Source organism: Amia ocellicauda, chromosome 11 (assembly GCF_036373705.1).
Source record: "Amia ocellicauda isolate fAmiCal2 chromosome 11, fAmiCal2.hap1, whole genome shotgun sequence".
In the NCBI taxonomy this organism is placed as follows: Eukaryota; Metazoa; Chordata; class Actinopteri; order Amiiformes; family Amiidae; genus Amia; species Amia ocellicauda.
The window spans coordinates 28,288,028-28,310,237 of NC_089860.1; the positions used below are offsets into that span (position 1 = coordinate 28,288,028).

The 22,210-nt window shown below is 43.8% G+C and overlaps 2 protein-coding genes and 2 non-coding genes across 6 annotated transcripts; 2 read left to right on the forward strand and 2 right to left on the reverse strand.

The window, feature by feature from the left end:
• Window positions 1-16: 16 nt before the first annotated feature.
• trnad-guc (transfer RNA aspartic acid (anticodon GUC)) lies at window positions 17-88 on the forward strand. The gene has a single exon. It is a non-coding gene; the product is annotated as a tRNA-Asp (tRNA).
• Window positions 89-3,773: 3,685 nt separating this feature from the next.
• On the reverse strand, window positions 3,774-5,077 carry LOC136762802 (serine/threonine-protein kinase N2-like). Its single transcript, XM_066716340.1, has 4 exons — window positions 4,937-5,077; window positions 4,416-4,523; window positions 4,149-4,229; window positions 3,774-4,064 (listed from the first exon to the last, which is right to left on the reverse strand). The coding sequence occupies exons 1-4, from the start codon at window positions 5,075-5,077 to the stop codon at window positions 3,879-3,881; spliced, it is 516 nt and encodes a 171-aa protein (XP_066572437.1). The 3' UTR covers window positions 3,774-3,878.
• Window positions 5,078-10,419: 5,342 nt separating this feature from the next.
• Window positions 10,420-10,491, forward strand: trnad-guc (transfer RNA aspartic acid (anticodon GUC)). The gene has a single exon. It is a non-coding gene; the product is annotated as a tRNA-Asp (tRNA).
• Window positions 10,492-11,426: 935 nt separating this feature from the next.
• On the reverse strand, window positions 11,427-16,292 carry LOC136763330 (tissue alpha-L-fucosidase). Of its 3 annotated transcripts, none has more exons than XM_066717259.1 (10): window positions 16,129-16,292; window positions 15,570-15,948; window positions 15,081-15,215; window positions 14,929-14,988; window positions 14,650-14,787; window positions 14,011-14,116; window positions 13,231-13,431; window positions 12,709-12,899; window positions 12,188-12,287; window positions 11,427-11,926 (listed from the first exon to the last, which is right to left on the reverse strand). In XM_066717259.1, the coding sequence occupies exons 2-10, from the start codon at window positions 15,929-15,931 to the stop codon at window positions 11,795-11,797; spliced, it is 1,425 nt and encodes a 474-aa protein (XP_066573356.1). In that variant the 5' UTR covers window positions 15,932-15,948; window positions 16,129-16,292; the 3' UTR covers window positions 11,427-11,794. The 3 variants fall into 3 exon arrangements, with proteins under 3 accessions (XP_066573356.1, XP_066573359.1, XP_066573357.1); XM_066717262.1 differs by having other exon boundaries at window positions 15,804-15,948; window positions 16,129-16,291; XM_066717260.1 differs by lacking the exon at window positions 14,929-14,988 and having other exon boundaries at window positions 16,129-16,290.
• Between the last annotated feature and the right edge of the window lie 5,918 nt (window positions 16,293-22,210).

Sequence of the window (22,210 nt, forward strand, 5' to 3'; positions counted from 1 at the left end):
CGCGTTCAGAGCCGCGTCCTCGTTAGTATAGTGGACAGTATCTCCGCCTGTCACGCGGAAGACCGGGGTTCGATTCCCCGACGGGGAGGTTCCTTTTTATTTTCTCAATATTTTTAATTTAATTTAAGAGCGGCAGTGTGAGGGTGCTGTGCAGAGGAAAAGACAATCGTTTAGTCAAGTAGACTGTATAAATTAGCTAGATTGATAGTTGTTGTGACCGGAAAACATTGCCACAAGGACGCAAATGTTAAGGCATTCGTTGCAGCTCACATTAATAATAATAATAATAATAATAATAATACATTTTATTTGGGGGACGCTTTTCTAGATACTCAAGGACATCTTACACAAAGTTGACCTCTATAAATTAATACAATAAACATGGATTACGATGGAGAAATACATAGGGAATGACAGTTACAAAGGAAACATCTGCTAAAATGTAGCCATAGGGCTATAGAAGGTAGGCTTTCTTAAAAAGGTGAGTTTTTAAAAGAGATGAGAGTGTCTGCTTGTTTAATTTGTGCGGGGAGTGCGTTCCAGAGCCTGGGGGCCGAGCAGCTGAGGGCCCGGCCACCCATGGGGGCGAGACGGAATGGGGGGGTGACGAGGAGATTAGCAGAAGGGAACGGAGGGAGCGAGAAGGGGCATAGGCTGGGATGAGGTCCGACAGGTAGGTAGGTGCCAGGTTATGAAGGGCTTTGTAAGTAAGGAGGAGCGACTTAAAGACGATTCGGTAGTGCACAGGGAGCCAATGTAACTGGATAAGGACTGGTGTGATATGTTCAGATGATCTAGTGCAGGTGAGTTTCTGGCAGCAGAGTTCTGGACAATTTGTAGTCTATTGGTAATAGGGATACCAGTAAGGAGAGAATTGCAGTAGTCCAGTCGGGAAGTGACCAAGGCATGGATAAGGGTTTCAGTGCTGGAGTGTGACAATGAAGGACAAAGCCTGGAGATGTTGCGGAGGTGGAAAAAAGATGTCTGGGTAATGGCTTTTATATGGGGTTCAAATAAGAGCATGCTGTCCAAGATGACACCAAGGCTTTTGACTTTTGATGAAAGTGGAACTGAAAAACCATCAATGTTAATACTATTGTTGATCAGAGTTTTTTTAAAGCAATGTAAAACAAACAAATCCAAATGTGACACCCACTCTGCCCACAAAACAATCTCTCTCCCTCTCCCTCCGTCCTCTGCTCTCTCAGCTGTGGCTCTGGCGCAGCACATAACCTGACACCTGTCATAGCTTCAACCACAGGCTACTTTAGAGTTTAAGTATATCTAAGTAAGAATATACTACTTGAGGCTCAGGAGAAATTTGTACAAAAAGTTAACAAATTGAGGACAAAGAAACATTGGCCCTTAGAAGTATGCAAGTATACAGCTGCGGCTGTAGGAGATCTCACTCTCTCAGTTCACTGAGAACAAGCTCTGCTAGCCCTCCCGGTCCGTGCATGCGTGCCTCGGTTTTAGATCCCGCTACAGCTGGTGGTCTACTACCCTCGGCCCCCTCGGACCCCGGACCCCGGACTCCGCGTCACCCAGTGTCCCTGGAAACCCCGGCACATACGGTGTGGTTAAGCCTACGGGCCTACGCGGTGCTTGAATCCAGCACCTGGTGCTTGGTATACACAGTGTTCAGTCCGGCAACAGCATGGTTGCGTGTGGTTGGTGTCGCAGCACCCCCGTGTAGATAAACGTTGCCGGATGGAGACGCACTTACAGCGGCGGGCCCGCTAGGCGCTCCACTTGTCGCAGAGTTGTGTGTTGTTGTGTGCCCCCGGTGCAAACACTGACCCGTGCTGCACGTTTCCCTGTGACCAGGCCGCAAGGATATAAGCTGGCATTAAATCAAAACCTTCACCTAGTTGCTAATAAAACTGTGACAGATTGCAATGTATTTAATACACAAGAGTACTTTATTTTTGATAATCTTGATTATAGTTTATGGCCCTGTTTTATGAAAACAGATTGTGGCCTTGGATTCATCTGACGAGTTAGAGGCGAGGCACTGAAGAAACTCCTTCAATGCTTTATTTTAGACAAACGTGTCAGAAAGGAAATTGATTTCTGGGGGTGAACCTGTTTCTCCTTCACAAAAGAAAGGAAAATGTATTCCTCCTCAGAGTGAAGGTGGACAAGAAATGGCTTTTGGTATTGTGTATGTGTCATCAAATAACCTTCTTGCAATTCTTCCTAGTGTTTCATATGTTTTGATACTGAAAGACTTTATTACCCAGTTTTCCTAGTTTTGCAAAGCCACTGTATGAATTTTTGCAAATGGAAGTGCCTGAAGATTTCTACAGTGCTGGAATTGGGACTGAGAGCCACACTACAGCAAAGAGAACAGTTCAAACAAGCGACTGTGACAGCTTCACCATGGGCAGCACCCCCCGCACAAGAGTGAGACCAAAACATAGGCTGTGGAAACGCTCTGTCCTGTACATGACTGCTGCTGTTCACAAGTTCTCCAGGACCATGCTGGAACAAGTCTATGAAAATACCCTCATCTGCCGTTTCTGAGGAACCTCATGAAGCTCATTGTAATCTGTCACATTTAGTGTCACCTGTGGAGAGAGCACCACAGATAGAGGTTTCTTCTGGAGTCAGTCTGTACAGGGTGTCATGCCCTTTAATTATACTGATCTTTAATTAACATAGTTCTTTACGACTGTGGACATGAGATCAGAGTTTACAGATGGACTCAATGCTTGTGGGAACCTGTGTGGCATGGTGAAGAAGAACATGATTGCCATCAATGTTCACTGCCATGAGGAAACCACTTTCAAGACCCGTGTCAGGAGTGTATTGGACGTTGCTGGGAGCGCACAAGGATCCACAGAGTGGGAAGCGGAGGAGGAGCATGTCTGTATGGGAGCAGTGTTTGGACATGGTGAAAAGTAAGGGCCTTAGTTGCACGAATACTAGAACACAGATTTAATTGTATTCATGAAATCTGACATGTTCCAGAGACTGCTAGCCATAAACATCAGATATTTTACATATTATCTGCTTTCATTATATAGGATTGGGCGTTGCAGCAAACTTTTGTTTTCTGTGATTCAGAGGGATTTGTTTATTTTAATCATATTTGAGTCTTTAAATATTTGGCATGCAATTGGGTAATGTTTTCCTTTAACCATGTTTACTCTACATATGTATTAATAATAATACTTAGGATGTTAACTGTGTGAGTCATAGTACATATTATTGCTCATTTGCCTTCAACCGATGAGAAAATGACGTGACCTTTGACGACCCACAGCGGCACAGGAGATCAGTTCATGTTTTACAGTCAAGAAGAAAGAATCAGTGCAATCCAAACACAAGGAGGCATCTTTGAAAGTGATTGTTGTTGATTTTATTGAGTTTGCAGTGTGAGGAGGAACACGTGATTTGAGCCACTCCGTCTGGCGGTGAAGGCGGGTTTTCTAGTCTTCATGTCCCATGGCCAGGACCATCACAACGGCTGCAGGATCCTCTGTCTTTCTGCAATTATTGTGTGTGCGTGCCTGCGTGTGTGTGCGTGCGTGCGTGCGTGCGTGCGTGTGTGCATGTGTTCTTGCGCATGTGCGTGTGTGTGTGTGTGTGCGTGCCTGCGTGTGTGTGCGTGCGTGTGTGCCTGTGTGTGTGCGTGCCTGCGTGCATGCGTGTGTGTGTGCGTGCGTGTGTGTGTGTGCGTGCGTGCTTGCGTGTGTGTGCGTGCGTGCGTGCCTGCATGTGTGCGTGCGTGCGTGTGCGTGTGAGGGGAGGGGATGGGATGTGAGGGGAGGGGATGGGATGGGAGGGGAGGGGGAGAGCTGATGTTCTGTGTTGCTCTCAATGTCTGTCTGTCTCTGTGTGTCACTCTCTTGCTCGTTTCCCCAGCGCTGGCACTAGAACCAGTCGGCCACGTAGTCAAAGTCTTTGAAGAGCTCTTGCTCCTCTTCAGTCAGGGCCCTGCGCTTGTGGGGCAGAGTGAACACAGTGGCTGCGGAGCTGCATATGGCCTCACGCTCGCTGATTGTGGGGATGAAGGGAGGCGTCACTCTCTTAGCAAGCAGCGCTGGCCAATCCACACTCTGAAACAAGAGAGAGGAAAAGAAGGATAAGGGGGTGCAGCCTACATGGGACAGAGACCTAAAACGGTTGTGTGCGCCACGTACCCTGAAGAAGGGGTGGGCCTTGACGTCTTCCACTCCGCGCTCCCCGGCGCCCAGCCGCAACTCTGGGTCTTTCTCCAACAGCTGCAGATGATTCAAAACAAGAAGGAGAGAAGGAGAGGCACGTTATTCTCCAGCAATGGACTTAAAGCTGAAACGTGATGCTGGAGAGGAGTCCCGTCACATTTCAATAACAGTGGCATGCGTTCATTACGGTTGGGAAGCAGGATACCGAGGCACAAACTGGAGGAAAAAACTAGGCACACGAACCCCTGTGATGATGGAGGTGGCTTCTGTGGAGAGGTGGCTGGGGAATTGCACTGCGTCTCTGATGATGCTCTCGAACATGGCGTCCTCATCATTGCCAGTGAAGGGACGCTACGGGCACAAAGAGAAAGACAGGAGAGCGCTTGAAGGGTGACTCCAGACCGAGCCTTTGCATTATTCACAATCTGAGCCCAGGACTGCAAAAGCCACACGGACACCAATAGTGTAAACTGTGCAACCAAATGGTCAATTCACACCTGAGACATGACTTATTAAAGCAGATCAATTATAGAACAGGAAGTGAAATTCATCTGCGCAGTAACCGCAATCCCCCCGAGAACCAAACCTGGTGGAAAAAGTGGCAACGCAGGCGTGTGCTTTCGGTTCTGTGTGCACGAGAGAGCTGTATGAGATTAAACACTGGCTTGTGTTTCAGCTTTTGTTGGAGCTATTACTTTACATTTTCCTTTAGATTGGTATTTGCAAAATCAACAGGTTTAATGAAGTTGTGTTAGAATACCCACCTTGCCGACGAGCATTTCATATAGCAACACCCCCAGTGCCCACCAGTCCACAGCTCTGGTATATGTCTCCTCTGTAAGGGCTTCGGGGGCAATGAAGTCTGGTGTGCCAATGAATGTGCCGGTGACATCACTGGCACCCATGCCTGGCAAGAACAATGAAGAGGAGTGAGGAACAACACACTGGAGTAAAAATGTAAATTATACATAGTGTTAACTGAGGAAATCAACACTATTGTTTTTGTAATGTACCTTCTTTGCATATCCCAAAGTCAGCAATCTTAATGAAGCCGTCTCTGTCCAGCAACAGGTTGTCCAGCTTCAGGTCCCTGCAATAAAAATACAGTATAATCACATGGTAGCAGAATAGAGAGAGGACATGCCCGGAACACGAGCACTGTTTCACTGTCAGCCATTAAAGGAAACACACACGTCTCACACTGTGCATTCAGGTTCATGTCTGAACTGATATTAGGACGTGGCTTCTCTTATGAGTCACAATCAATCATTTACGAAAACTAGGAGAAATTAAATGAAATGGGAGAATAGTTGAGGTGGGGTTTGATCTCGGTGACACTGTGCATGTTTTCTGGTGTGTATGTTGTAAAAAGTGCTGATGTGTGAGACCTTACCTGTGAGCTATCTTGTGGCTGTGTAGATGCTCCAGACCCAACACCACACAGGCAGCAGTAAATCTGTTCCAGAAAAGAGACCAACAACAAGAAAGCTCAGATAAAATGTAATTTGCAATCAATTCTGATTATATAGGTACACAGTTCAACATCATTACTGTTGGCAGAGCGAGCTTCTCTACCGAGACGCCATGCAGCTCAGTGTTTCACTCACACGGCCCGCGGCTCAGGAAATGCGTCCGTGTCCGGGTCCATCTTGAGGTCTCCCCCAACCACATACTCCATTTTGAGGCACACGTGCCCGCTGGTCTGGAAGGCGCCAAAGTAGTTCACCAGGAACGGGTGCTGCTCATTGTTTAACGTCTCAAAGACGCGCCTTTCGCACATAAGGCTGAAAGAGACAAAAGACAGACAGCAGCTGAAAATACATTTATCAACAGCTTGGGTGAAGCAGTCATGTGGTCCCTTGGTCTAAAGCATTAAAACCATGATGAGGTTTATTTATTTTTGCTCTGCTGAGAAACCAGAAGCCTCACTAGAGACAAAAGAAAGCCATACCTGCCAAAATCTTCACTGCCTAGATAGTCTGCCTTCTTCAGTGCTTTAATGGCGTACTTCTCTCCAGTGTCTCTGGCCTCGGCAAGCAGCACCTGTCAAAGCAAGACAGATTCAAGACGGGCAAACTCCGCTCTCGAGCCCAGGAGCGACACTCACAACACAAGCATTTAGACATACATCCTCACTAATTGCACTTACAAGTCACAGACAATGTTTCTGTTAGAGGTTAGAAAGTGGACGTCAGTTCTAAAGTGTCCACAAATATGTTTTTGGAAAACTGGTGTCGAGCAAATATCTATTCTCCACATCCTCGACTGAATTACCGATCGCTTGGAGCCGCCCCACATTATAATGACCATGACTCGGGTCACTGGGATATACCTTTCCAAATGTCCCCTGCCCCAGGACAGCAAGGCACTGGAAGTCGCAGTGGCTGGTGTCGGCATCGACGTCCCAGAGGTCGGCTTCGACGTGGCAGGTGTCGGCATCGATGTCCCAGAGGTCGGCTTTGACGTGGCTGGGGTCAGCATCGATGTCCCAGAGGTCGGCTTTGACGTGGCTGGTGTCGGCTTCGACGTGGCAGGCGTCAGCATCGACGTGCCAGAGGTCGGCATCGACGTGGCAGGGGTCGGCATCGACGTGGCAGGCGTCGGCATCGACGTCCCAGAGGTCGGCTTCGAAGTGGCAGGCGTCAGCATCGACGTGGCAGGCGTCGGCATCGACGTGGCAGGGGTCGGCATCGATGTCCCAGAGGTCGGCATCGACGTGGCAGGCGTCGGCATCGACGTGGCAGGGGTCGGAATCGATGTTCCAGGGGTCGGCTTCGACGTGGCAGGCGTCAGCATCGACGTGGCAGGGGACGGCATCGACGTGGCAGGGGACGGCATCGACGTGGCAGGCGTCGGCATCGACGTGGCAGGCGTCGGCATCGACGTGGCAGGGGTCGGCATCGATGTCCCAGAGGTCGGCATCGACGTGGCAGGCGTCGGCATCGACGTGGCAGGGGTCGGAATCGATGTTCCAGGGGTCGGCTTCGACGTGGCAGGCGTCGGCATCGACGTGGCAGGGGTCGGCATCGACGTGGCAGGGGTCGGCATCGACGTGGTTGACGTCGGCAGAGACGTGGCTGTCGTCGGGTTGGTTCTTCTGTGACAGCCACCACCACCAGCCTATGACCACCAGCAGTCCAGGTAATGCGTAGGGCAGGAATGACCTAAACCCCATCTTCCCTGGAATCTCTGTCTCCGGGGGAGTCTAAGGCCCGTTGGCACCCCACCGGGCCTCCGTCTCTCTCTCTCTCTGTCTCTCTGTCTCTCTCTGTCTGTCTCTCACTCCTTATCAGAACAGATACTCAGAGAATCGATAACAATATAGAAAGGCTTTCGCTACGTAGAGGATAGTGGATTGTCTAACAATGTTTGCACAAAGTCAAAACACGTCCGTTCTCTCTCAGGTAAGCACAGCAGTGGAATGCTTGGCATAAAGAAGGTGGTTTAGAACTCTGGAACCACTGTGATGTCACACTGGCCAGATGATCATCATACCAATGCTTGTATTGATGGGGGGGATTGGCGGTTTGCCTAAGTGCCCAATAACCCCGTGGTCCTAAAGCCTGTGAGTTAGTTCATCTGCTTATCGATGGATTTAAACATTCTTATAAAATATAGGGAGGCTAAAGCCGCACTGAATAGGGTCTGACTTGTCCTCTATACATGCATATATGTATGTATATATGTATGTATTTAGTATTGGTAAATAAATCATTCTGACCCATTGAGGTCTGTAAATAGGTCTTGGGATTGACATCTGTATTAAAGGCTCTAGTGAAATGCTGGGAAGTTACCAACAGTGCATGTTTCGTATTTGAAAACACACTGAAAACAGCACACATAGGTTTGACTGCCTATATCTCCAAATCCTAGACTGGGGGCCGGATTAAATCAAAAGTTTGACCCACCCGTTAATAGCAAATTACAAACCTGTACCTTATAGTGCTTATATTTATGATTAGAAGAAAGTGGCATCTAAAAATGAAGCCGCAACTGAGTACAGTTGTCTAGTTTTCTATTAGCGGGTGGGTCAAAGTTTTGATTGATTCCTAGCCTGGGATTCTAAAATCCTGAATACACTTTCTTTAAAATGACCTAATATAAAAAATAAAAGTGGAATGGCAGCTGATTTCCATGGAATGACAGGCCTGGAATACTGAAAACACACTAAAAACATAATAGGATTGTTTTCACACACACATTGATTTACAAGCAGGTCTCACAAATGAAACACTTTGGTTTGTTGAAAGGCAAGCTCCATGATACCAATCCCTGCATTGACAACACAGAAGCATGCCCTCTCTCATTTGATTGGTTCATTTACTTTCAAAACTAAGCAAACATTATCTACTGCAGAAAAATGCACAATACTTCATATTTGATTTCATAAAACCTATTGCTTTAATATTAAAATGGAATGAAATAGAAATTACTTATTGAATGTAAATTTCTGTGAAGAAATTGATAAACAATATCATTTTCTGAAGTATGCAAAGCAAATAAAGAGAGTTAATCAGTTAATTATCATAATGCTGATGTATTTCTTGCTGTTAGTTGCTCATTAATATTCTTTATTATTTCTATACAGACACTTTATTAAGGGTGATTTACAATTGTTTCAAGATATCACATTATTTTACATACAGTTGCCCATTTACTCAGTTTATTTTTTCAGATAAGGTTGAACTTGCAATGTACATAAATGTAGATGACAGTGTTTGTATATATATGTGTATATATAATAATCTGTGTGTGTGTGTGTATAGGCAGTGAAACCTATTTGTGCCATTTTTTCAGTGCATTTTCAATATTCCAGGCCTGTCATTCCATAGAAACCAGCTGTCATTCCACTTTTATGATATATATGAGGTTATTTTAAAGAAAGCGTATTCAGGATTTTAGGATTCCTGTGTGGGATTTGGAGATTTAGACCGCCCTTCTGTTTTCCCCATTGTAGTCTATGGGCAATCCGTTTTGTCATTCGTTTTAGTCTGTCCCTTTATTTTACAGAAACATTTCCTTTTTGTTGTTATTAAGTTATTAATCAAACATGCCAACAAAATAAACCGCAATACAGAAAAATCTAAAAACTATATACAGATAGAACCATCCCACCCACCCGCCACCTGCATCCACTGCCAACCCACCCCACCCCACCCCCGCACCACCACCACCTTGAACTTCCGCCCATGTCCCTCTGTAGTCTGGAGAGCAAGTGCAGCTCCAGTCTGCTAATGGGAGTCTGCTGCAGAATATGCTGCACATATTCTTCCCAAAAAAGATTATAAATATGCAGGTTCCATTATTGTCAATCTACAAATATTAAAAAAGCAATAGTAATATCAATATCAATACACAGCCCGCGGGCCAAATCCGGACCGCAAGAATAATTGTAATTAACTTATTATCATTATTTCTAAAATGTATTTTAATAATGTATGTATTGTTATGGGGGTTTGTTGCACTCAGGGCTTGTTATTGTGTGGAACCCAGTAGCAGCCCTTCCTGGTTATCAGCCGATAGGATGTGACGTATTAATGCGCATGTCTGTAGAGCCCGGGTCCAGTGAGCTGACTGTTGCCGGTTCGGTACCGGTCTGGACTGGGGCAGGAGCGGCACTCTGTACTCGTCAAAAACAGGTATTCGCTTTGTGTTCCTGATTTCTATTAATAAACAGCTAAACTGTGGATCGTTTGTCGTGTGGACATATTTCAACCTCGCCTCCAGAATATAAAAGTGCGCACCTTAAGTGTGGCCCTCACCTATACCTTGAACAAGCGATGTGGACCCTGACAGAGTAAGTGCATCGTGTTGCTCACACTGGCTCTCAATATAAAAGCGCTGTGAGTACCGGGGGGCCGGTGCCCCAGCAGAGCTTTATGTCCAGCAAAGCGCCTGGTTGAAAGGTCTGCTATTATTATGCCATTTTCATACGTCTTCTAATAATGTATTTTTACATAGATATTTATTTAACAAAGTTGTTGTGTTAGATAAGTATTGAACAGTTGCATCAATTACAACGGATTAATTTGAAACGGATTTGCGACATAGACGGATTTTGTGCTGCAGAGAAGCGTGCGGGACTGAGCAGTGGAAACCACATCACTGTCTCATCATTCCCAGAGACGATATCTTCTTTATCCAGCCACAGACCGGGACTGTAGGCCATTACCCGTCCTCTGCTTTGGCTCAGCGGTTTGTACACTGTGTTGAAGAGGCCTGCTCGTAGTGCGCGTTCAGAGCCGCGTCCTCGTTAGTATAGTGGACAGTATCTCCGCCTGTCACGCGGAAGACCGGGGTTCGATTCCCCGACGGGGAGGTTCCTTTTTATTTTAATATTCGAATATATAGCTTTGGTGAACAAAGTAATCTTTTTATATATAAGCTCTCTCTATATATATAACCATTTTGTCTGGTTTCACAGGCCTTGATTAGCTACTCTACCTAAAACAACTTTGGACAGTCTATGATTAGAGCCATGTTGGGTCTGTGAAATCTTCAAGTACGTTTTGTTTTTTATATAAATAGCGACACCTACTGTTCATTTTTGTTTTTCAGTAACAGCTGCAGTAAGCAAACTATTCTGTACATCAGGGGTCTCCAACCCTGGTCCTGGAGAGCCCCAATCCAGTTCATCTTATAGGTCACCTTAAATCACCAATTCCTAAATAGTAGGACCACGTGTGCGTTATTAATCAATTAAGCAAATCAACCAAGGGAGCTCTTGCTCAGAGAGGCTGCAGGTATTCTGATAATTGCTTAAATGGTTTCTAAATTACTGAATTTACCTAACCAAAGCTTCACTGATCAGACTGAAATACTTCCAGGTGTTTATAAATTGGCAATAGAAGGGTGACCTCTCAAACCTGCTGGAGAGGGGCTCTCCAGGACTGTGCATCCTTCTCTTCTTCTGTAGTGATCGGAGCAATAAAGTGGATTGTATTTTGATATCCAGCAAGAAATCTGCACAGGTTTTCAACACACCGGGTGATCCCGCTGCTGTGTTTTGAACGTTTAATCCCATCAGACCAATTCTAATTATGAAATACTAATCAAATAAGCATCAACAAGAGGTCACAAGGCATTGAAGCATAAGAAACTCATACAATTGCCTGTTCTAAAAACACTGGGATAAGCACACCCTATCCTATTTATTTTTGCATTTCATCTAAACTGTACCAATATAAAAAGCACGGCATAAAAGCTTACTAGGGCTTTAAAATTATTTAAAAACAAAAACATACACATAAAAGGTAAAGTTATTTTTGTAATTAAAAAAAAATACAAATAAAACATTGAATAATTACAAATCAGTGACATTTCATTTTATAATACCACCTGCAGAAATCAAACAAACCACATTTCAGAACACAGTAATTAGTCTGACTCATTTAATACTAATTCTGCATGTGAGCAAATGGATGCTCAAACATACAAATGTACATAGGATCACTATATAGATCCTGTGAGCAGGAAGCAGAAATTACCGGTTATTTTAAGTGAGTCAAAGGCTTAATTTGTTTTGTTTTTATCCTTACAGGGAAGGGAGGGCTTTTAAAGCCCAAGTTACATTTAATCTTGCAAGTAACATTCACAACGGCAGCTGCTGCTCTGTGTGTTGTTCACTGCACCCCCTGTAGTTTCAGTGTCCAGGCCGATGGGGCCGGGGGAGGCAGGGAGGGGAGGAGCACAGAGAGGCCGGTCTGATGCAAGGGGGTCCACTTCAAGGGCTTGGGGTACCCTAGTAAGGTCACCTGTACACACAGACATGCAGGAAGGGCAGGGAGCAACAGGAGAAAATAAATAAATAGAGCTTGAATTTTAAACTGCGGTACCAAGATCCATTTTATACACATAAGCGATGGCTGTGAAATGTATGACTGTTAGGATATCATGATTGATGCGATTTGGCTTTGTATACCTACAAATAAAGTTTAATCCAATTGGATGTACAAAAGGAAAATATAAGTGCCATCAGTGGTGAAAGGGATACAGAGGGAGAAGGCAATTCTTACGTTGGTAGAGGGGGAGGTTTTCGGCACAGTGAGGCGCAGCGTGAAGTCCGACGGCCACTGGAAGAAGACTGCAAACACCTGCGAGCCTTTAGCACTGTAGCTGTGAGGAGAAAAGGAACCACAGCCAGATGATGTGCACCTGCAGTTGCTAGTATAGGATTTTTCCCAGCTTGGTTTTCACAACACGAGTGAGTCAGTCAGGGCTGGTCTCAAGGCAGTGCAATAACCTCATCACATCACACAACATTTGCAGTAAGCAGGTCAAATTCACTCAGAAATCAGACGTACTGCCATCATACAAAAGACTTCTTTATATATTTAAGTCAAAAGGTTTTTTTTTTTTTTTACAATTGTAGTACTTCAGTCAATGTTGATTTATTGACGGTACTTCTGTGTGAAAAAGGTGCCCGTGATTGGTTGGTAATGTCAAGGCTGGATGAGCTTAAACTTGAATTCCCCAGCCACGAGAATAAGCCTTTTTGCCAGTGACCAGTGCTTTCAGCTCCGAGCAAGATACTCACCAGATAGTTAGAGTAGCGTTTTCGATCTGCACTCTCCAGGGCTGGGAGCCGTACACAGCCTCCCCGTTCACCCTCAGCCAGTCGCCCACGCCACGCAGGCGCTCCTCAAACGCCACGGGCAGGGTGCCATCCGCCGTCGGGCCCACATTCAGTAGGTAGTTCCCTCCCAGACTCACGGTCCACATTAGGTCCTGCAATCAGGCAACAGGAAACAGACCCTAAAGCAGCCCACAGGTGACAGTGACTGTCCAGTCTGCAGAGCGGTGAACCCTGACGCACAGATCTGCCAAGAAGTGTTAGTGGTCTCTTGCCCCAACCCAGTTCAGACTATTTCCAATGATAACAGGAAGGATGGTGATAGTGTAAGCAGGCAGCCAGCCAGCCAGCCAGCAACAGTGGGACAGTCACAGAGGCCAGTCAAACGGACAGGGACAGAGAGACAGACAGACAGCTACAGAGGACTGAGACAATGACAGCTGGAAGAGCCACGCAGAACAGACAGACACTGCGTGATAATAATACCTTGATGATTGTGGGCAGGTCCAGCAGCTGGTCCAGTCTCATGTTTTTGCGATTGCCCCAGGACAGCTGGTCCACAGAGGTGCACTTCTCCCACTTGTGCTTGGGCAGCTGTCCTGGAGTGTACTTGTCCTCGCAGTTATAATAGCCACCGTGTTTACAGGAACACCCCGCCCCCCAGCGATCGTTCGTAACCACCGAGTCCTGCAAGGAGAACATCAAGCAACTAAACGAACATAATAAATAAATCCTTTATGAAGTCTTGCACAGAAATAAGGTTTTCAGTCCTTGCTGTTCTGTAGCTCTGCCCCCTCCAACCCCCAAACCATCTGTCCCATTGCACAGCGCACATCATGCTCCATTGACTCTTTCAGCCCTATCAGCTGGCTCCCTGTCACCTCCTTTCATCAGAGCATTGAGCCCAAAGAAAGGGGTCTTTCCCTCTACCTTGGTGGCAGCTCCCCCTCCCACCAAGTGAGCAGCTGTACGTGTTTCAGAGACTACAAATAATCAGATTACATCTATAGTAATATCTACATTTGTCCATACGTGTTGTGTGTGCTTTAGGTTCAGGTTTTCTCAGTATTCCTATAAATGTGAAAATTATGTTCTAGTGAGAAAACAAGGCAGGATGTCTCCCAGTTTTCATTCCACTGGAAGCCTTAATTTACAATTTTAACGGCTATTCTGTAGGTTTCAACATTTGAAAGTGACAACAGAACCAGAAATGTGTCCCTGCAAAAAACGATTACACACACGATGCAGCTCCTGTAACATTCACACCTTGACAGGGCTGTCATTGTAGAGCCAGGCCAGGAACTGGGTGGAGTTCCAGTAGGAATCGGGGGCCTCCCAGTCCCCATCGGACCAGATCAGGTCTGGCTTGTACCTGTGAACAGCACAGACACACCAGGAGATCTAAGCAGGCTGCAGGACTGTGGAGAGAGACCAGCCACTCTGGTGCAATAAAGCCCAGTCAAACACAGGCTACTCTAGTCTCCACGAGTGTGACTGTATAAGCTCAATTACCAGATTTTGAGTTACTGGGTAGTTTACAGACACAGTATTCTCCCAACAACACATTTCTCATAATGGGATTTGTTTTATTGTGGCTCAATCATTACACACAGGCTCGAAAACGTGCATTTGGCCGAGTCAGCTTGATCACATGAACCCCCTGCAGTAACATTTTTTAATCCCTCTGCCCTAGTACTGAGGATGCAGACAGCGGTCTCCCGGTCTTTTCAATACAGTATGAATTGATTCTATCATTTTATTTATCCAGACATTCAGGACATCATTTAATGGCCAAAGATAGGGATTTGCAATTGTTTTTCAGTTTGTGGTTAGAGCTGCATTATGGTTACGGTACAATCATCATCATCAGCAGTCTTTATAGAGATTTCAATTTAACCACATTACCTGGAGACAAGGTCATAAAGCTCTGGTAAGGTTTTACGCGAGACAAACTCCTGGGTCTTAAAGCCGGCCTTTTTATCAGCGAGGTAGAGGGGGTGGAACCACTCATAGAGGGAGTGATACAGTCCGTAGTGCAGAGACCTGGAGTGGGGAGAGCAGTACAACCGATCACGAGTCACGCCGTGCATATCTAAACCGTGCCGACATTTTGCTTAGTGCACATCAAGCTACCTTCTTGTCTGTTGGTGCATACACTACATGAACCCATTGAAAAATGCTAACCTGTGCACATGTGCAAAGCCCTTCTGTGTGCAGTATGCAATGTCTCCATTCTCTGGGTCCCTGCAGGAAGCGTATTCAAAATCGATCCTTTCAGTGGGTTAGAATGGCACCCACAGGTTTTTCACCCCTCCTTGACACTCCCATGGCCTCACCTCTTACTCAGCGCGGCCCCCAGGTCCCCCACCAGATCCCTGTGCGGCCCCGTGTCCACAGAGTTCCAGTTCCAGGACTGGGCCGAGCCCCAGTTGGTGAAGCCCTCGTGATGCTTGCTGGTAAGAACCACATACCTGCCAAGTCACAGCCACAGAGGTTAGCAGCAACAACTGTTCATAGAAAGAACTGACAGCCCAATGCAACACCTGTAACAATTAGCCACATGGTTGATGCAATGGGAAGGACAACAGAAATAAGCTTGGTACTTCTATACTCATGTAATCCATACGTCCTGGTTTTGGACAGCTTATAAGAGCAATCATACAGCACATTTTTGGGGGTGTGTACATAAATTGATTGCTTGATTGGCTGGTTGAATTTTGGATAAAGTCAGTATTTTAAATAACTGCATTTGCAACATTATATGAGCAAGCTTTCCGCCTGATAAGTAAGTAATGCATGATTGGCTAGCCTACATATTCACTTACTTCGCCCCGGAAGCCTGGAACACATCAGCCCATTGTTCCGGATCGAAGAACTGGGCTCGGAACTGGGGTGCAAAATGCGAGTAGCTGAAGTTGGGTGGGTAATTTCTCTTCATGAAGTCCACATAATCCCTGTCGTGCGTGCCCTGCCAATGCCACCAAAACCACTCGCTCCCGAAGCCCGGCACCGCAAACACTCCCCAGTGCACGAAGATCCCGAACTTGGACTCGTCGTACCAGGCCGGCAGGGGTCTAGCGTCCAGGCTGTCCCAGTCAGGGGTGAACCGAGCCTGTCCTCCCCCGGGCAGGACGGCTGCTTCGGCCAACAAGAGACCGATCCAGAGCTGCACCTGGGGGACTGCCATTGTGGACCGATGCACAGCTAAACGGAATCCAATGCAAATGGACGGATTATGAGTAGCTGATTAATGCATTCACGTGTTAACGTTGTTCATTTGAGGACCTCCGGCCCGCGCGTCTGCACATTTCCGAAAATCTGTCATTTCTTAATGCACTGCAGCAACGCCGCTATCAGGCGGAGGACGTGTGGGACTGAACTTACCTATAACAAGATCCAGACAAAACCTACGTCGTCAGAAATGTGTGCAATGTCACCCACTCCAAAGCCCAGCCTTCTGCAATATGCAAAGATAATGACGATTTTGTCTTCCTATTTATATAGAAATGGGGCGCTCAGCCGGTGGAAGCTGAACTTCAAGTCATGTGACTGAAGTCATGTGACACTAAGGACGGGCTCGGGGGCGGGTTTTATGAAGTGGTTTAAAGATTCATCCGAATAGTGTTTGTTTTTGGATTCTATGTACTACTTTTGTACTTTTTGTATATTTACACAAAGTATACTTAAATTGTATGCAGTCATTTTGTACTATTTGTATACTTAGGCAAAGTATTTAATTGTTTGTTTGTGTGCTAATGTTATACGTTTGTTATACTAAATGTTATACTTTTAGTATACCATGAAAGTATACTTTAATTACATGTATTAATGTTGTATAATTACAAAGTATACATATGTATATGCAGTAAAAATTTACTTTAAATATAGTTACATTTTATTTCCTTTTTTTTACTGTGGAAACTCTTATACAATTCACTTTGTATATTTCCTATACACTTGTGTAAATTGGAATTTGTAAATTGCATTTGCTTTGAACCGGACTGTATTTTTCACTTTGTAATGCTCTTATGTTTTGTAAGGGTGTCTGCCAAGAAATAAATAATAATAATAATAATAATAATAATAATAATAATAATAATATTATTATTATTATTATTATTATTATTAACTTATTAAAGGCTGTAGTATATGTATTTCAAATGGCTGATATTTAACTGATATCAAGCAAGCTGACCTACTTTTTAAATATATTTTTATTAGACTTAAAAATATTTCTTCATTTTAACATTTCTTTTGAAAATTTAAATGTATTGACGGAACTACATAGTTATACTGATAGCATCTTCTCCTTATAACAACTTATTAGTCTATAACAAAGTGCATATTTTAGTAAAATTTCAAATACTATATTACAGCCACTTTTTAATTCACCAGATATTAAAATTAGTAATTAGTTACATCGATTGATAAATACTATGACATACTTTAAATGATGTAGCTGAAAATATTTTATTTGAAATGAACATTGAAGGATATCAGTCCAGTGCACTATGCTGCCATTTACAACTGGTCTTTACATCAACACTTTTATTTCATTCAGAACATGGGATTCTGATTAGAATGTGTTGCATTCCAGTTTGTCTTTAGTTTAAGTTTTGCTTTCTTCAACACTCCTGTAGTTTATGGAGGATAATGTGTGCCACAATCAGTGTTGCAGACAGAGGTAGTCTGACCTGGTAGATCCTCACAGGGATAAGAGGTCAGTCTGAGATGGCAGTCCTGTATATTCACAGCCAGAGAGCATTTGTGCTGGACAAGGACACCATGGCTGTCCTACAGGTGTGTGATTATCCTGGCTGTCAATGTTTGCAGAACAGTGCTGATGGATAACACTACAGCTGTAACAGAATTTCTTAATCATGTTTTTTTTCTTTTTTCCCCCAAACTATTTTTATGAGGTGTATGTGTTTTGCCTACACAATCAGGTTGCACAATTACATCTTCATGTGCAGTTTGTTTATAATGAGTTGTGCTGATGCCTGTAGATGCCAACTTTGCATATGACTACCGGAGTATATGTATCAGTGCTTATTCATTTGACCTGTATGTCACAGATCTACAGGCGACTCTACAGACGGGTCAGTGTGAGATTGTCCTGATATGAAACATTCAGCATTGCTACAGCACTGCTAATGGATGTGTTCACGTGTTTCCCAGAGCTGCCTGCCCTTGTGAAGAGCCCGAGGCATGTGCTCGACAGAATCCATCAATTAGAAAAAGCAGCTTCACCTGCAGCCTGGAGCACCTCAGGAACCGCTGGATCTCCATTGGAGGCTAATGATGACAGAACCCAAGAGTCTCCTGTTAGCGTGTTTGCTACAGACTTTTGTTTGAATCAGTTTAATTGGCAGCAGTGCAGAGATCCTGGAAGAGCATGACTACAGCTACATATAGTTAGTTTTCATTTAACTCATCAATCAATGTATTCAATTTTTAAGAGTCTTGTTGGGATTGGGCAGAAAGGTCTTTGTAGGTAGATATAGGCTTTCCTGTAATGGTAGATGTTGCTAGAGTTTCTTTACCTAATATTAATATGACCAGGTCTTATGTGTAATTAGACGGTTTTGATCCGTCTCTCAGAAAGCCTGTTGGAGCAGCTCAAGCCACAGTGTAACCAACCTGCATGGACACAATATGAATGGGCTGATAGACAGGTTTGGCTAGTTGTAACTTCTATACCATTGTCTTTTAGACTGATTTCAGAATGTCCTGGTTCAACCCACCAGGCTGTACAAATATTATTCAGAGAAAACGCAACAATGAAAGCTTTGTAAAAGCAAAAAGAGGAGAGCATCTGTCTGGATAAAGAGGTTCAAGGTTTTCATTTTCCCATCAAACTGAAATGTTTTTCTTAAATGCATCATGTCCAGGTTTTCTTTTTGTCTTTTTTTCATGGAAACTCATACAGAAATGTCAGCCCTTATATCATTTGTGCAAAGCCTTATTGTCGATCAGAAATGTTACAAGTTAAGGGAACTTTGGTCCTTAGGGGCTGAAGGATACTTGGAGGATGGTTCCAAATGACCTCTAAAGGACTGAGTTGTACAAAAAGCTGCTGATGATCAGAAAAAAAATGTCCAGGTCTTTCTTCAATTGATGAAGTCATATTTAGTATAATTGTATTAGAAGCCAGCAGGGGTACTTGACATCTTCAGTATGTAATGGGTTTTGAGTTACCTGACTGAGCTTGGGATCTTTTCTATTACCTAGGAGATTATTACGTTTTATTGTAATTGTGCTTAATTTGAATTTTGTATTGAATTGTATAACTGCACTGTAATATGTACTGTAATATTCCAGAATTAGACTTTAATATTTGGTAGTTACTGTGGAGATATCATATATTTTATTTTATTTTAGTTATGTTGCAGAATAACAGAAAAGGGGAGAAGGGACAGAGCAAGCAGACACGTCCAATACAATCTAGAACTCCTACAGCTCCTGCTTTATGGTCTGTGCTGTACATATATTACAGTGCTGTGTATTGTTTAGTCTGTCATAGGTGGTCCGTAGACACATTGTTGTGTACACACAGAGATGATGAGCCCAGACTGGACTAGCTGTGTTCAGAGTAGTTCTGTTTAATTTATTGACCCACATGCTCTTGTTTATCAGGAAATATATATGTGTGCAGAACAAACAATAGCCACAGTGTGTGAATGAAAACCATTTTAAAATTGCACCCTGATGAATACAGACTATTTAAAACCATGGGACAATGAGTTCATGTATCATGGGTTAAGTAACTGACAGCACAGTGCAATAAATACAAGACTGCGCTGAACAACACTGAAACTCTACTACACTGACTTTAACAACACTGTGCTGACTTTAACAATCTATCCGCATCTGATAATCTGTCCCCACCCCCCCAATTGAGAATTTGCCTGTATTAGTGACTGTAATGGAGGGGGTGCCCTTTTCGGTTTTTGAGCCACTGCCCCACACAGTCTCTGCACGTCCCTGGACATACAGTATATGCATTGTCACTCTTCAGTGCGTTTGTTGAGGAGTGACTTAATTTACACAACTGACCGCATGACGTCTATGTCATTGACTTCCTTTATGAACACATGACTTCTATTGTTGTGTTGTGCTTGTGATATCAAAATCTTGTGACCTACATAAGAGGGACTAGAATACTGTTGCTGCTGCTGTTGTAAAATGTAATTTGTAGATATGTACATTTTATGACAAGGTATTGTTTTCCCCCTTTGCTTGTATTCAGATTTATCATTTGTCTGTGTTTTCATGTACGGCATGTTCACTTGCAGAAATTGAGTTTTAAATTAATTTAATTCTTACTGAATAAGGGTTGTCTTGATATTTCTGTATCTCTTGATTTTCTGTTGATTTGCTTTCATTTGATTTCCCACATTATAGAATTATAGGTGCAGCAACAATGGAGCAGGAGTGTCTATACAAATTGTTGACTAGGTCTTGGCATTCCTATATGGCAATGAGTTGGTTGCTCAATATTAAAGTACCACCCAAAAGGGGTGTACATAGGAGGATAAATGATAATAGGATCAAAGCCACCAAGACCCTGCGTAGATCAGGCTGTCCCTCCAAACTGGTTGACCAAGCAAGAAGGAGACTGATCAGAGAGGCTACCAAGAGGCCAATGTCAACTTTGCAAGACTTACAGGCTTTTATGGCCAATACTGGTCAAAGTGTGCATGTGACAATAATATTCCAACCACTCTGCTAATCTGGCCTGTATGGTAGGTTGGCAAGAAGGAAGCCATTACTCAAGAAAGTAACATGGTGGGGGAGCATTATGTAATGGGGATGTTTCTCATCTGCAGGGACTGGGGCACTGTCAGGATATAAGGGGAAATTATTGGAGCAAAGCATAGGAAAAAGTCCTTGAGGAAAACCTGCTGCCTCTGCAAGAAAGCTGAAACTGGGATGGAAGTTCACCTTTCTGCATGATAAGGACCTGAAGAATACTGCCAAAACTACACTGGAGTGTCAAAGGAAAAAGGTAAATGTCCCTGAGTGTCCCAGTCAGAGCCCCGACCTAAATGCAATTGGAAATGTGTGGCATTAATCGAAGGTTGCTGTCCATCAATGCTCCCCAAGGAATTTGACAGATCTTGAACAGTTTTGTAAAGAATGGTAAAATATTGACAGATCTAGGTGTGCAAAGTTGGTAGAGACCTATCCAACATAATCACAATTGCTGCCAAAGGTGCTTCCACCAAGTATTAATAATTATGATATTTCAGTTTTGTTTTTAATATATACATTTATATTTTTTCACAATATACTTTTTCCCCTTTAACAGTTGAGAGTATGGTGTGTAAATAAGTAATTTAAATGCATGAAACTATTGAATATCTAATGGTATTACTTTTTAATATATTTTAATTCTAATTAATAATTTGCATTGTTTTAATATTAAAACGAATTTAGTAACAACTGCAGAGTGAAATGTGCTCAGTCAAAACGCAAAGCCATTGCCCCAATGCATTTAATCAAGAAATGTGTTTTACATGCTATGCACAAAAAACAGTCATATACAGTTGGACAGTTGACTGAATTGTCATCATTTTGGCTCTGTATGCCACCACAATGGATTTGCGAGAAAACAATCAAGATGTGCTTTAAGTGTAGACTTTCATCTTTAATTTGAGGGTCGTTACATTCAAATTGGGTGAACGGTGTAGGAATTACACCCATTTTTATATGTGGTCCCCCCAATTTTAGGGGCTCAAAAGTATTAGGACAAACTAACATAATCATTAATTAAATTCCAGAAGACCACAGACATCAACTGGTGGATAGAATAATTATTTCCCTGGTGAAGAAAACCCCCTTCACAACAGTTGGCCAGATCAAGAACACCCTCCAGGAGGTAGGCGTATCTGTGTCAAAGTCAACAATCAAGAGAAAACCTCACCTCACCAGAGTAAATACACAGGGTTTACCACAAGATATAAACCATTGGTAAGCCCCAAAAACAGGAAGACCAGATTAGAGTTTGCCAAAAAACATCTAAAGAACCCTGTACAGTTCTGGAACAACATCCTATGGACAGATGAGACAAATATCAACTTGTACCAGAATGATGAGAAGAGAAGAGTCTGGAGAAGGGAAGGAACTGCTCATGATCAGAAGCATACCACCTCATCTGTGAAGCATGTTATGGCATGGGCATGTATGGCTGCTGAGGGAACTGGTTCCCTTGTATTTATTGATGATATGACTGCTGACAAAAGCAGCAGGATGAATTCTGAAGTGTTTAGGGCTATATTATGTGCTAAGATTCAGCCAAATGCTTCAAACCTCATAGGACGGCACTTCACAGTGCAGATGGACAATGACCAGAAGCATACTGCGAAAGCAACCCAAGACTTTTTTAAGGCCAAGAAGTGGAATGTTCTGCAATGGCCAAGTCAATCACCTGACCTGAATCCAATTGAGCAGCATTTCACTTGCT

Coding starts and splice junctions, on each gene's coding strand:
- LOC136762802 (XM_066716340.1), bottom strand. CDS start 5,077: ATGGGTGCCAGTGATGTCACCGGCACATTCATTGGCACACCAGACTTC. Junction 4,230..4,415: donor CCACCTCCATCATCACAGGG/GTTCGTGTGCCT, acceptor AATCATCTGCAG/CTGTTGGAGAAAGACCCAGA. Junction 4,065..4,148: donor AGGCCCACCCCTTCTTCAGG/GTACGTGGCGCA, acceptor CTCTTGTTTCAG/AGTGTGGATTGGCCAGCGCT.
- LOC136763330 (XM_066717259.1), bottom strand. CDS start 15,931: ATGGCAGTCCCCCAGGTGCAGCTCTGGATCGGTCTCTTGTTGGCCGAA. Junction 12,900..13,230: donor ACCTGCCCACAATCATCAAG/GTATTATTATCA, acceptor GCCTGATTGCAG/GACCTAATGTGGACCGTGAG. Junction 11,927..12,187: donor AAACCTCCCCCTCTACCAAC/GTAAGAATTGCC, acceptor CTGTGTGTACAG/GTGACCTTACTAGGGTACCC.